The sequence below is a fragment of the Protopterus annectens genome, chromosome 2.part1 (assembly GCF_019279795.1).
Source record: "Protopterus annectens isolate FY-2018-M chromosome 2.part1, PAN1.0, whole genome shotgun sequence".
In the NCBI taxonomy this organism is placed as follows: domain Eukaryota; kingdom Metazoa; phylum Chordata; order Ceratodontiformes; family Protopteridae; genus Protopterus; species Protopterus annectens.
Window position 1 is genome coordinate 1,450,211,958 of NC_056729.1, and position 13,051 is coordinate 1,450,225,008.

General features: G+C 39.4%; 1 protein-coding gene across 1 annotated transcript in view; it reads right to left on the reverse strand.

Moving 5' to 3' along the window:
• The window catches only part of N4BP2 (NEDD4 binding protein 2), a 1,502,684-nt gene that overhangs the window by 435,837 nt on the left and 1,053,796 nt on the right, over window positions 1-13,051 (reverse strand). Inside the window, exon 11 of the mRNA XM_044062929.1 lies at window positions 14-132. Coding sequence (XP_043918864.1) covers window positions 14-132 — 119 coding nt within the window. The remainder of the gene's footprint in view (window positions 1-13; window positions 133-13,051) is intronic.

Consider the following 13,051-nt stretch of genomic DNA (forward strand, 5'->3'; position numbering starts at 1 on the left):
GAAGTTTGCCTACTTGTTGTCTTTGAAGATGTCAGTAAGGAAGTGTCTGTCAACACCTGGGTACATCTCAAACAGTTGCTTTTCCTTCAGTTTGGAAGCACAGTCTTTTCCTGGGTAAGGACTTGGTTTAATCTGAAACAAAGTGTATTAATGAAAAAATGAACTGCAGCTGCATACAGATACCACACCTTAAAAATACTACTACTACTTTTTAGAAATGCCAACTACCGTTTGGCTAGGCTTATATAGGCCCTAGGGCCAATAGCCTAGTACCTACCTATGAACCTATATATACATATATGCACACACACACACACACACACACACACACACACACACACACACAGTGGATATAAAAAGTTTACACACCCCTGTTAAAATGCCAGGTTTTCGTGATATAAAAAATGAGACCACAAAAAATCATTTCAAAACGTTTCTCTCTTTTAATGTAACCTATAACCTCTACAATTCAAATGAAAAACAAACAAATCTGTTAGGAGAGAATATAAAAAATAAAAAACGTACAATAAGCTGGTTGCATAAGAGTGCACACCCTTAAACTAATACTTTGTTGAAGCCCCTTTTGATTTAATTACAACATTCAGTCTTCTTGGGTACACACCTGCCATCAATTAAAGAGACTCTAATTATCCCCAAATAAAGTTCAGCTGTCCTAGTAGGACTTTCCTGACATTTACTCACTTGCCTGCTACAGCAAAAGTCATGGTTTGCAGATAGCTTACAAAACATCAAAAGGATCTCATTATTGAAAGGTATCAGTCAGGAGTAGGGTATAAAAAAATTTCCACAGCATTGGATATACCATGTAACACAGTGAAGACAGTCATCAAAAAGTGGAGAAAATATGGAACAGTGACATTGCAAAGAACTGGATGTCCCTCCAAAATTGATGAAAAGACGAGATGAAAACTGGTCAGTAAGGCTGCCAAGAGATCTACAGCAACACGGAAGGAGCTGCACAAATTTCTGGCAAGTACTGGTTGTGCACTACATGTGACAACAATCTCCTGTATTCTACATATGCCTGGGCTATGGGGGCAGGGTTGCAAGACGGAAGCCTTTTCTTACACAGAAAAACATCCAGGCCTGGTTAAAATTTGCAAAACAATACATCTAGTCTCCCAAAAGCATGTGGGAAAATGTATTATAGTCTGATGAGACCAAGGTTGAACTTTTTGTCCACAATTCCAAAAGGTACATTTGGTGCAAAAACAACACTTCGCATCACCAAAAGAACACCATCCTCACGATGAAGCATGGTGGCGGCAGTGTCATGCTTTGGGTTTGCTTTTCTTCAGCTGGAACTAGAGCTTTAGTCAAGGTCGAGGGAATTTTTCCAAATACCAGTCAATTTTGGCCCAAAACCTGCAAGGCGTCTACTAGAAAGCTGAAGATAAAGAGGAATTTCACCTTTCAACACGTCAATGACCCCAAGAATACATCCAAATCAACAAAAGAATGACTTCACCAGAAGAAAATTAAAGTTTTGGAATGGCCCAGCCAGAGCCCAGACCTAAATCTAATAGAATATCTGTGGGGTGAGCTGAAGAGGGCAGTGCACAAGAGATGCCCTCGCAATCTGACAGACTTGGAGTGCTTTTGCAAGGAAGAGTGGACAAATACTGTCAAGTCAAGATGTGCTATGCTGACAAACTCCTACCCAAGAAGACTGAATGCTGTAATTAAATCAAAAAGTGCTTCAAAAAATATTAGTTTAAGGATGTGCACACTTCTTATTGTACGTTTTTTATTTTTTATATTTTTTCCCATAACATATATATTTGTTTTTCAATTGAATTGTACACCTTATAGGTCACATTAAAGGTGGGAAAAGTTTGGAAATGATTTATTATGGTTTCATTTTTTTACATCACAAAAAACTGGCATTTTAACAGGGGTGTGTAAACTTTTTTATATCCATTTTATATATATATATATATATATATATATATATATATATATGTAGTGTGTGTGTGTGTGTGTGCGTGCGTGTATAAATAAAGTTGACAACACACCCCTCATTTACGTTAACTTTCCTATACAAGTTTAGGAAAGTTAACAGAAAAATGAAATTCTACACAAACCAGTGGTTTCATTTCACCTTTAAAAGATCAGCACCCCACAATGTACTACATTAAATGCTGTTTTTAGCAATTTCTGGCAAGAATAAAAAATATAAATCCTCATCACAATTTCTGTACTACATTTTGCTTCACAGAAAGTGAAAAGATTGTTGATTGGTACCTTCTGTTTAGCATTTAGGACAACTGCAAATGTGGTGTAAACATCAAACAAAATTAGTCAGCATCATGAATAGCAAACAGGACATCAAGTACTTGTTAGTTTCATTCTATATATATATATATATATATATATATATATATATATATATATATATATTCTCATGCTTGGTGACTTACTGATCAAATGGCCAGTACAGAAGATACATACTCGCCTCTCTTTTTGTCTGCTGATCAGACCCCACTCAGCACTCTGATCCATTTGTTCCCTCCTTACAGAAGTTGAAACCTGTCCTGTCCATCATTAAGCCAGTCATCAGGGGAAGTTTAAGGATTTTTTTATTTATGGCTCTAATTCTAATTGCAAGCTTGGCTAAGGAGCAGGAAACATGTAATAGGTTGACCTCATTTGTTGTCCTTCACTTCCACAAGGGATGTTGCCTGCAAGCAGCCTCCACCATCAAAGAACATGAAATGGTTTCCGTATTGCCATTGGAGAAATGAGTTTCCCAGAGCACCTGCAACCCTTCTCTCCTGCTGGGAGAAGCAATTGGGCCATTAGAAATGAACCACTAATCAAGCCTCAGTAGCCTGGATCTCAGTTAGGGATCCATCCCTCTGTACCACAGAGTCAGGCCAAATATATTTACATTTTGTAACCAAAGCGGTCCATTACCCTGTTTTCCTTATCACTGGGGAGCTACTGGCATCTGAACATAAAACTAAGAAGTACAAGATCCTGATTCACACTATAGCACTTGATTTAATTTTCCTATTATGAGAAGTCAGGCTCCTGAGATACTATGAACTGTAAAATGAATGCACACTAAAAAAGAAAGCAAACAGTGTAGATAGTGTGAAGAGCAACAACAATGGTATCCTTTTGTGACTATGTTGCATTATTTGCAGCCTTATGGAGTGTGCTAAGAAAGTACCATATGCAAATAACGCTGACAATACTCAACTGGGATATGCTCCAAAGAAAGGACGAGTAGCACTAAGAAGTAACAATAAGAAGGAAATGATGCAAAAGCAAAGCTTTGTCACTGACATGGAACTGAAGCCAAAATAATGGGGAAGTAGTATTGTAAAATAAGACAAGAGTCGCATTTGACTGACCCACCAGATCTGAACAAAGTTATTAAAAAAGTATATTACTCAAGCTTACAGTTGACGAAGTGGACTCAGAAAAAACAACTCCTAAGCTTTTTTCAGTACTAAAAACCAGGGATTCTGGCAAATAAGGCTTGCTTGCTTTATTTATCTTTCTTAACTGTGGAAGTGGGCTGGTGCAAGGACCCTTTTCAGCAATGACCAAAACACACAGCATAAAGCAATACATTTTATAGCAACTAAGCAAAAAAGCAATGTTTTGACTGCATTTTGCCCGCTACTCATCATCCATTAGACCATCTTCTCGGTCAACTGTCCTATTCATTCCACACAGACTGAGGAAAGAGCAAAATGAGAGGGGCTGTCATCTAGACAGCCATCAGGGATTGTTCGCTTTTTCCAAATGTGGTCAAAACTCTACAGTAGGTTCATACTAGGCTATCTGCCCTAGGGCATTTATAAGCCTAGCCAGAGTGTGTTTGGCTTTTGCCACCCATTTTAAATGAATTTTGCTATGCCCTTTTTCGAGGTTAGTGTACTGTGCCTCTGTCTAACAGTAACACAGAAGTGATACCTGGGGTAAACCTATGATCTCCCATCCACTCATCAAGATTCCTCTTGAAGAGAGTCAATGAGGGACTCTGCCTAACCTGGACTGGGATTTTATTCCAGAGTGAAGGGTGTCTCTGGGTTATGAATCTGTCCCTCCAGCATGTCCTATTTATTTCAGTGCTGAGGTTCAAGTCTCGTAGCTCGATGGGATTTGGATTTTCTGAGGTGCAGCATGTCCATTAATTCCGGGTTGGACATGGCTTTATACGTCAGGCACAGATCGCCTCTGAGCAGGCGGTATGCCACTGAGTAGAGCTGGAGTTTCCTTAACCGGGCAGCATATGGCATCTGTTTGAGCCCTTTCATCCTCTTGGTGAGGTACTTTTGGGGTATTTCCAGTTGCTGCAGGTGTATGGTAAGGTACATCCCAAAAGGGGCATTGTACTCAATTATGGGCCTGATGAGGGATGAGTAAAGAGGCACGATGGACCTCCCCTGATCTAGATGTGAATCCCTTCACGATTAGGTGGGCTATATAAAATGTTTTTCTAACCACTTTGGCCGCGTGGTTTTCAAATGAGAGATTGCTATCAACTTGGGTCCCCAGGTCCCTAATTACTTCTTCCGTACTTAATGGATTATCACCTATGTGGTAATTTGTGGGCACTTTGTTTTTGCCAAAGGGGATGACTATACACTTTTTGGCGTTTAGCTTGAGGCCATGGTTCTGGCACCAGTTGTCTGTTTCTATGAGGCCCTTTTGGAGGATGCTTGTGTCGGCTGGAGAGTCGATTATGGTGCCTAGTTTGCAGTCATCTGCGAACTTGGTCAGCCACAGTCCTTCCGTGTTGGCCTGTACCTCCGAGAAATATATACTGAATAAGAGAGGTCCCAGGACTGAGCCTTGTGGGACGCCACTTGTAACTGGTTTGGAGTCTGACATGGCTCCAGCAATTCTAACCATGTGGGTTCTGTCCTTGAGCCAGTTTGCAACCCATCTAGTGACATAGGGGTTTATATTTAAGATGGTGAGCTTATCTATAATGCCCGAGTGGGATACTGTATCGAAGGCTTTTGCGAGGTCCAGGTAGGTTGTGTGGACCACCTTCCCCTCGTCAATGGCCTTGATGACTGTTTCAAAGAAATCAATCAGGTTTAAGAGGCAGGAACTGCCCTTAACAAAGCCGAACTGGGTAGGATCGAGTGTCTGTAGGTCCCCAATATCTTTATTTATGAGGTCCATGATGATCCTTTCCATAGCTTTGCAGACCAAGCTAGTCAGGCTTATGGGGCAATAGTTTCCAGGATCCGTTGAGGCACCACCTTTGTAGAGAGGGACCACTGTTGCTGTATGCCACTCTTTGGGTACATATCCTTGTAGTAAGGCTGAGATTGAACAGTAGTTTTATGTTTAGGATTAGTTCTTCTTGGAGTTCATGTAGGACGCAGCCCGGGACACCGTCTGGTCCCATTGATGCTGTGTTTTTTGCTTTGGAGAGGGCGGCTCTTACCTGAGCATCTGAGATGTCAGGGGGGCAGAACTCTGCTGGGATAGATATTTGCCCTTTTGGTGGGGGGGGGGGGTTGCGCTGAACCTGTCAGCTAGGATGTTGGCAATGTCTGTGGGTTCGGTGTATTTTTTGTCAATTTGGATCAATTCTGAGCATATCTGGGAATTCCCACCCAGGTTCCTAACATAACTAAAGAAAGCCTTGTGATTATCCTTAGTGTCCTGTGCAATTTTTCTCTCGAAGCTGGCCTTAGACGATTTTATGAGTGCCCGTAGTTTTTTGCTAATACTGATCAGAGATGCCTTCCCTTTTAGGGATTTTGCTCTATCATGTAGTAGCTTCCTCCTTCTATTGTATAGTTTGTTTATGGCTGCGGTCCACCAGACAGGAAGCCTGCCTTTGGAGGATTGGGTCTTGGTTTTATTTGGGATTGCATGATCCATGCATTTCTGAAGGTGTTCACAGAATGCGTTTATAAAGGATTCTGCGGTCTGGGCCGTATTTTCCACAGGCCCGGGGGGTTTGAAGGATTCCACCTCAGTTTTGAGGAGTGTGAAATTTGCTTTAGAGAAGTTTTTCACTGTGGTTTTCTGGGCAGGGGAGATGGAAGGTATCATAAACATAATTAATGATCTCTGTGCAGAGTCAGACATAAGAACAGCAAGACAAAAGACTGATACAGCTGCAAAAATAGATCAATACAGCATAATTTCAAGGTATACAAGAACAAAAGTAAAATGTGCCAGATTTGAAATATATTGGTCATAGTTACATGCTGAAGGCAGATGCAGAAAAACTTAAGAGCAACTATGCAAATACCAAAGTTGAAAAACGAGAAAACACTGACACAGAATTAAGCTTTTACCTAATAGTTCTGTGATTCATTATATCCCTAAGAAAGTGACCATAGTAATTTGGAGCCTAGGAAAGGAGCTATAAAGAGCATTTGAAATGTTCTAGAAACTAGTTGCAGAAGCATCAAAAAACATACTGTACTGTGAAGAAATCAGTTACAATGCAAAGAGATACCTATTAAAAGGAGTTGTGATTTTGTAAGACAACAGACTATTAGTCTATGAAGTCAAGAGCATTGCCAAATGCACAAGTGATAAAAAAGGAACTGTTAAGCAATGTGTACAGATGGCATGTAATTCAGTTACTACCTCTATGGTAAAGTTTAGGTGGAAATTATGGTTGCCACCTTTTGTTGCGGCTAAAACCAGAGAAAGGCCACACCCCTCACATTATCTGTAACTCCACCCATTTCCACCCCTCTACTGACCACGTTCCACCCATTTTGTGACACGTTCCACCCATTTTGTGACATCTTTACATGCCCACAGTTCAGTATGCAGCAGGCATCAGTGACAAGTCATTCATAGAATAAAAAAAACCTTCAGGATAGCCCTGCCCCTTTGAAACCAGCACTCATGCGGGATCTCAAGTCTCCGCCAGGGATTCACTCATAAGAAAGTGTACCCCATTAATGTTCTTCTGGACCCTCACTGCCACGTTCCAAGGAAGTGAGCCAGCTAAAATCTGTTTCACTCCTCTTTCTCCCTATGCCACCTCTAGTAGGCACGTGAGCAATTAATTTAATTAAGGTTGTCAGGATTTGATCCCTCAAGATGAGTGTAACTACAAAAGCAACACAGTTTGAAGAAGTTACAAATTAAAGTTTTACAAAACAGTCGCAAGTATAACCTAGATGAAGAAAGCTCCAACCTTTGTATATTTAACATTCCACTAAAACAGTATGGATTTTTTAATCTTCCTTTTAGGATCTCATCAACGAGCAAATAATTCTAAACAGCTGTTGTTCAGATAACTGTGGAGATGGAAGGTATCATAAACATAATTAATGATCTCTGTGCTGAGTCAGACATAAGAACAGCAAGACAAAAGACTGACACAGCTGCAAAAGCAGATCAATACAGCATAATTTCAAGGCATACAAGAACAAAAGTAAGATGTGCCAGATTTGAAATATATTGGTCATAGTTACATGCTGAAGGCAGATACAGAAAAACTTAAGAGCAACTATGCAAATCCCAAAGTTAAAAAACGAGAAAACACTGACACAGAATTAAGCTTTTACCTAATATTTCTGTGATTCATTATATCCCTAAGAAAGTGACCATAGTAATTTGGAGCCTAGGAAAGGCGCTATAAAGAGCATTTGAAATGTTCTAGAAACTAGTTGCAGAAGCATCAAAAAAACATACTGTAATGTGAAGAAATCGGTTAAGATGCAAAGAGATACCTATTAAAAGGAGTTGTGATTTTGTAAGACAACAGACTATTAGTCTGTGAAGTCAAGAGCATTGACAAATGCACAAGTGATACACAAAAAGGAACTGTTAAGCGATGTGTACAGATGGCATGTAATTCAGTTACTACCTCTATGGTAAAGTTTAGGTGGAAATTATGGTTGCCACCTTTTGTTGTGGCTAAAACCAGAGAAAGGCCACACCCCTCACATTATCTGTAACTCCACCCATTTCCACCCCCTCTACTGACCACGTTCCACCCATTTTGTGGCATCTTTATGACATCAGCTGATAGGGAACACCTCTTTTTCTGTTCCTGATGCCTGCTTTCTGCTGATTTACTATGCTTTTCTGTAAAAAAGCATAGCAAATCTGCCAATTTAGCAAACTCCAATAGTCTTTTTCTTTTTTGAAACAGAATATCAGAGTTTGTACAGTGTTGTCTGGACTACCAGACAATTGGTTTGATTTCTGGATAGTACGGAAAAAAAAAAGGAGGAGAGGTGGCAACCCTAGTGGAAACAGACCAAATGTCTATTATTTAAAGAACACTCAATAACTCTGTGTACAAATCATCAGTGAGAATGCAGAAAAAGTATATTAAAAACAAAAAACACTGAGTAAACACACAAAGTACTAAAAGTACAAAAAATACTTTGTTTATTCCAAGATCACAAGTTAAAGATTTTCGCCACACAAAGAGGCTTCTTCAGGCAAATCTAAATAGAACAAGTGCAACTCCTATTTAAATACCAAGTGGAATGGTCACATATCCTAGTCATGTCACACATTTAAATATAATGTGATATGGTCACATGAAGTACAAATGCTAGCTAGTCATGTGGCACATTTAAAATAAATAAAACAAATTTTACTTATTTATTTATTTATTTATTTATTTACATTTGTTAGCCAGATAGTATCTGACTGGTCCATTAGCCCATTTTCAGCGGAGACCCATGAGAAAAGCTCCAGTAATAGAAAACAATTAGTAACAACCAAGATATAAACTAGACATAAAAACATATGTTAATAAAAGTAACTAACAAAATTATCTGGATAGCAAACATAGGGCATAGTGTAAAAAAATCTGTCAGTGACAAACCAATCAGTTCAAAACATTGGAGATAAGCATAAGCTGTTTAAAGGTATTAAAGACAGTTGTGAAGTACTAGGAGAGTGGAATTATCCAGGAGAATAACAGGGGCAGAGCCAGTTGTTGTTGAGATATTCTTTTAATTTTATTTTAAAAGAAGAATACCTGAGAATGTTTTGGATGTGCTGAGGAAGAGCATTCCAGGTATTAGCTATTTTATTTGAATAGAGGGAGTCACCATGATAGTTATGAGACTGGTTACTTTTAGCAATAGCCTGTCGGAAGACCTAAAGGAACTGCTGTTGACATGTGGTTGGACCAGGCTTGAAAGTACAGGGCAGTTACTAGGATTGTGAATGATTTTGTGGGCAAAAGTAAGTTAGTTTAATCTTCACAGGTTGGGAAGTTCAAGCCAGTTAAGTTGCTGAAGAATGGAACAATGATGAGCTTTATGGAGATGACTGGTGGCAAACTTTGCTATTTTGTTGTAGCAGGATTCTAGGTTATTAAGGTCAGCCTTATGCAGGTCGGTGAAAATGTGTGAGCAGTAGAGGAGGGTAGATAGTGAGATCTAGACATGAAGAGTCTGGCTTGGTGCTTTAGCTAAGGTCTGACCCTATAGAGAGCTCTGAATTTGACATGGACTTTTTTGACAGTTAGAGAAATATGTATATCAAATTTTAGCCTGTCATCTACCGCAACCCCTAGGAAACTGATTTGTAGGCTCAGTTTTGTTTGCATTGGATGACTGAATAAAAAGAGGTAGTGAGCATGGCTTGGAAGTTTTGTTTGTGAAAATAATTAACTTAGTCTTATTTGGGTTTAGGATGAGTTGATGGTTAGATAGTAAGTTTCAATTTTCTAAAATGATTTTTGCATTTTGTCGAAGGAAAAGGCACTGCAGATAAGAGATGAATCGCCTGCATACTGTATGATTGTGGCAAGTTGGATTGCTGAATTTAGGTTATTGGTAAATATGACAAAGAGAAGGGGGCCAAGTATGGCTCCTTGGGGTATTCCAGTGGATACTGGTAGTAGTGAGGAGAGATTGTTCTCCCATTTTGTAGACTGCTGAATTTAGGTTATTGGTAAATATGACAAAGAGAAGGAGGCCAAGTATAGATCCTTTAGGTACTCCAGTGGATACTGGTAGTACTGAGGAGGGATTGTTTTTCCATTTTGTAGCCTGTTGAAGGTTTGACAGGTAGCTGTGAAACCACATTAGTGATGATGAACTGAGATTGTACGTAGCAAGTTTGTTGAGTTGTAGTTGGTGGGAAATGACGCCAAAAGCTTTTGAAATATCCAGGAAAATTGCTGAGACTAGTTGTCCATTGTTCTTAAGGTGATGAATAATGTCAGTAAAGGATATCAATAAAATTCAACATTTAATATTTAAATATCCAAATAAACATGCTACAATCAAAAGGTTGAATTTATATTTACATAACCATGTCATACTTTCATATACATCTCATTAAGAAGTGGTTTCAAAGATATGTGCATATTCAGACCTGGAGACGTATGTGTTTTCAAGCATAAAATCCAATAAAATTCATCTAATTCAGTATAATGAGAAATGTTTCTACCACACAAAGAGAAACCTTTGCCATTACCAGAATATTGACCACCAAAAGAGAAATGCCCCATAAAACAAAGTAAGAAAAACACATTACGATGGCTGAGAACGAGATGTAGGACGAGAATCTAGAAATGGTATTTAATTTATCTAAATATCCTCCGAGTGCAAATTAACTATTTACTTAAGGAAAGGTTTAACTTTTATACCTGCATACACTGTTGATATTTCTAACACATTGCCTGAATTTAAATATTTCATACGAACACTTCACTTGAAGGTATGAGCACTCAACTAAGAAGCTAAGAAAGAAGTTGCAATACCAAGAATAGGGCATTGGAGGCACTCTACCAACGTCTGGAAAATGACTCAGAAAGAGGTTCAAAGAAACTATATTAGGTCGCAAGGCAAAGACAGAAAGATAAAGAAGATAGTCAAACACCCTTCAGAAGGGATGCCAGCAACAATCTGCTCACCAATCCACAGATCATCAAAGGCAGATAGGAATATTTCCAGCAGCTTCGAATGAAGAAAGCCCCACAAAAGCTGTACAAAGGTTGAGGAAGAGGAGCCCACCCAAGAAGAAGTAAGAACAGTACTAAAGAAAATGAAGTCAGGAAAAGCAGCAGGCTCAGATGAGGTCACAGCAGATATAATAAAGATGCTGGGTGAGATAGGGGAGAAATGGCTCCTGAGGGTACTATTAGAAGTGTGGAGAGAAAGGTGTATCCCAGATGACTGGAGAATAAGCATACTCATGCCAGTGTACAAGAAAAAGGGGACATCCACAACTGTGGGCAGTACAGAGGCATCAAACTCCTATCACACTGCATGAAAGTTCTGGACAGGGTGACTGATAAACAGATATACAGAGTAACAGAATGTAAGATGGGAGATGAGCAGCTCAGATTCAGATCAGGATACAGCACAACTGACCCAATGTTTGCAGTAAAACAGATACTTGAGAAGAAGCTAGAGATGAGGAGAGAGTCCAACTAGGCATTACTAGACTTGGAGAAAGCATGTGACAATGTCCCAAGAAAGCTGATCTGGGCAGTACTACAGTAGTTTTAAGTCCCAGAAACATTGGTAGAATTAGTACAGGCTATGTAAAAAGACCCAATGACTTAAATATGAACAGTGTTCAGCCTCAAAGAGGGATACCCGGTTTGAGTGGGTGTACACCAGGGTTCAGCTCTGAGCCCACTGCTGTTCATACTGGTAATGGACTACATTAGCAAACAGGTCAGAGGGGATAGATCAACAAAGTTGCTGTATGCAGACGATGCGGCATTATAGGCAGACTCTGAGCTTGAACTCCAGCAGAGGACAGGAGAATGGAATGCAAATGGGATGAAACTAAGCACAGATAAGATGGTGGTAATGGCAGCAAACTGGGGAAATCAGAAAAAGCTGAGACTAGAGACAGAAGGGAAGACAGTGAAACAGGTAAACAGCTTTAAGTATCTGTGAGGGCTAGTTGATAAGGGAAGTCTGAATGAAAAAGTCAAAGCTAGAATCAGAGGGGCTGCAGCCAACTGGGATAGAGTGTCAGGGTATAGTCTATGACAGAAGAATTCCAAAGAAGCTGAAAAGTAAGGTGCACAAAACAGTGATGTCACCAGTACTATTGTATGGTACAGAAACATGGGCAGTACAGGCAGAAAGTTGAAGAAGCTAGAGGTGATGGAACTAAAGTGCCTAAGAAGGGTGGTAGGATGCACACTGTGGAACACATGAAGAAATGAGGACATAAGAGTAGAAGCCAAAGTAGCTCCAACTGCAGAAAAGTTCAAAGAGAACAGATTACGGTGGTTTGGAAACGTGCAGAAAAGCAGAAGGCAATATGGTGAGGAAGATTTGGGACAGACAGGAAGAAGGTAAGAGGAAGTGAGAACATCCAGCAAAGAGGTGGATGGATTGTGTGAAAGAAGATCGGTGATAATCAGTCATGAGTGTTCAAGAAGGCTGATGTGTGGCACTGAATCGGCGACAGTTAACATGACACCCCGAACCCATGTAGAAAAAATGTGAAAAAGGGGACTGATGATGATGATGACTTAACTTGAAGGCACTCTTTGGTTCTACAGATAAGCACAATAATACTGATAGCATTCCTAAATGCTCCAGAGCCTTTGTACCACTTAACAACATTATAATTCAGGATTTTTAACTTGCTGTTGAGCATGAGATATGAGACTTGTTACAAACAGAAAAAGAATGTTTTTTATAATCTTTCATCTGAGAAATACAATGCTATTAAAACACTCCTGAATAATCCAGACATTACTATTAGGGGTGCTGTCAAGGGTGGGGAACTGTGGTACTTAATACAGTGTATTATATAGAAAATAGCAAAATGTTATCTAGCCAAGATTATGAATGTACTTCTAAATGTGAATATACTAAACTGATTACTAAAGTGTATGAACTTTTACATACTTTTTTGAATGAAGGGAAGATGCATGGGGAACTGTCTATGTTTTTACTGAATTTCCTAAGACTCCATATATTAATGATATACCAAAGATACACAAATCCCTAGCTAATCCTCCATTTAGGCCAAAAGTCTCAGCTATTGGTTGGATCACTGAACCAATCTCAACATTTTTAGAGACTCAGCTTAGACAGGAGTTTGAGAAAACAGGTACTATCATTAAAGACACAAC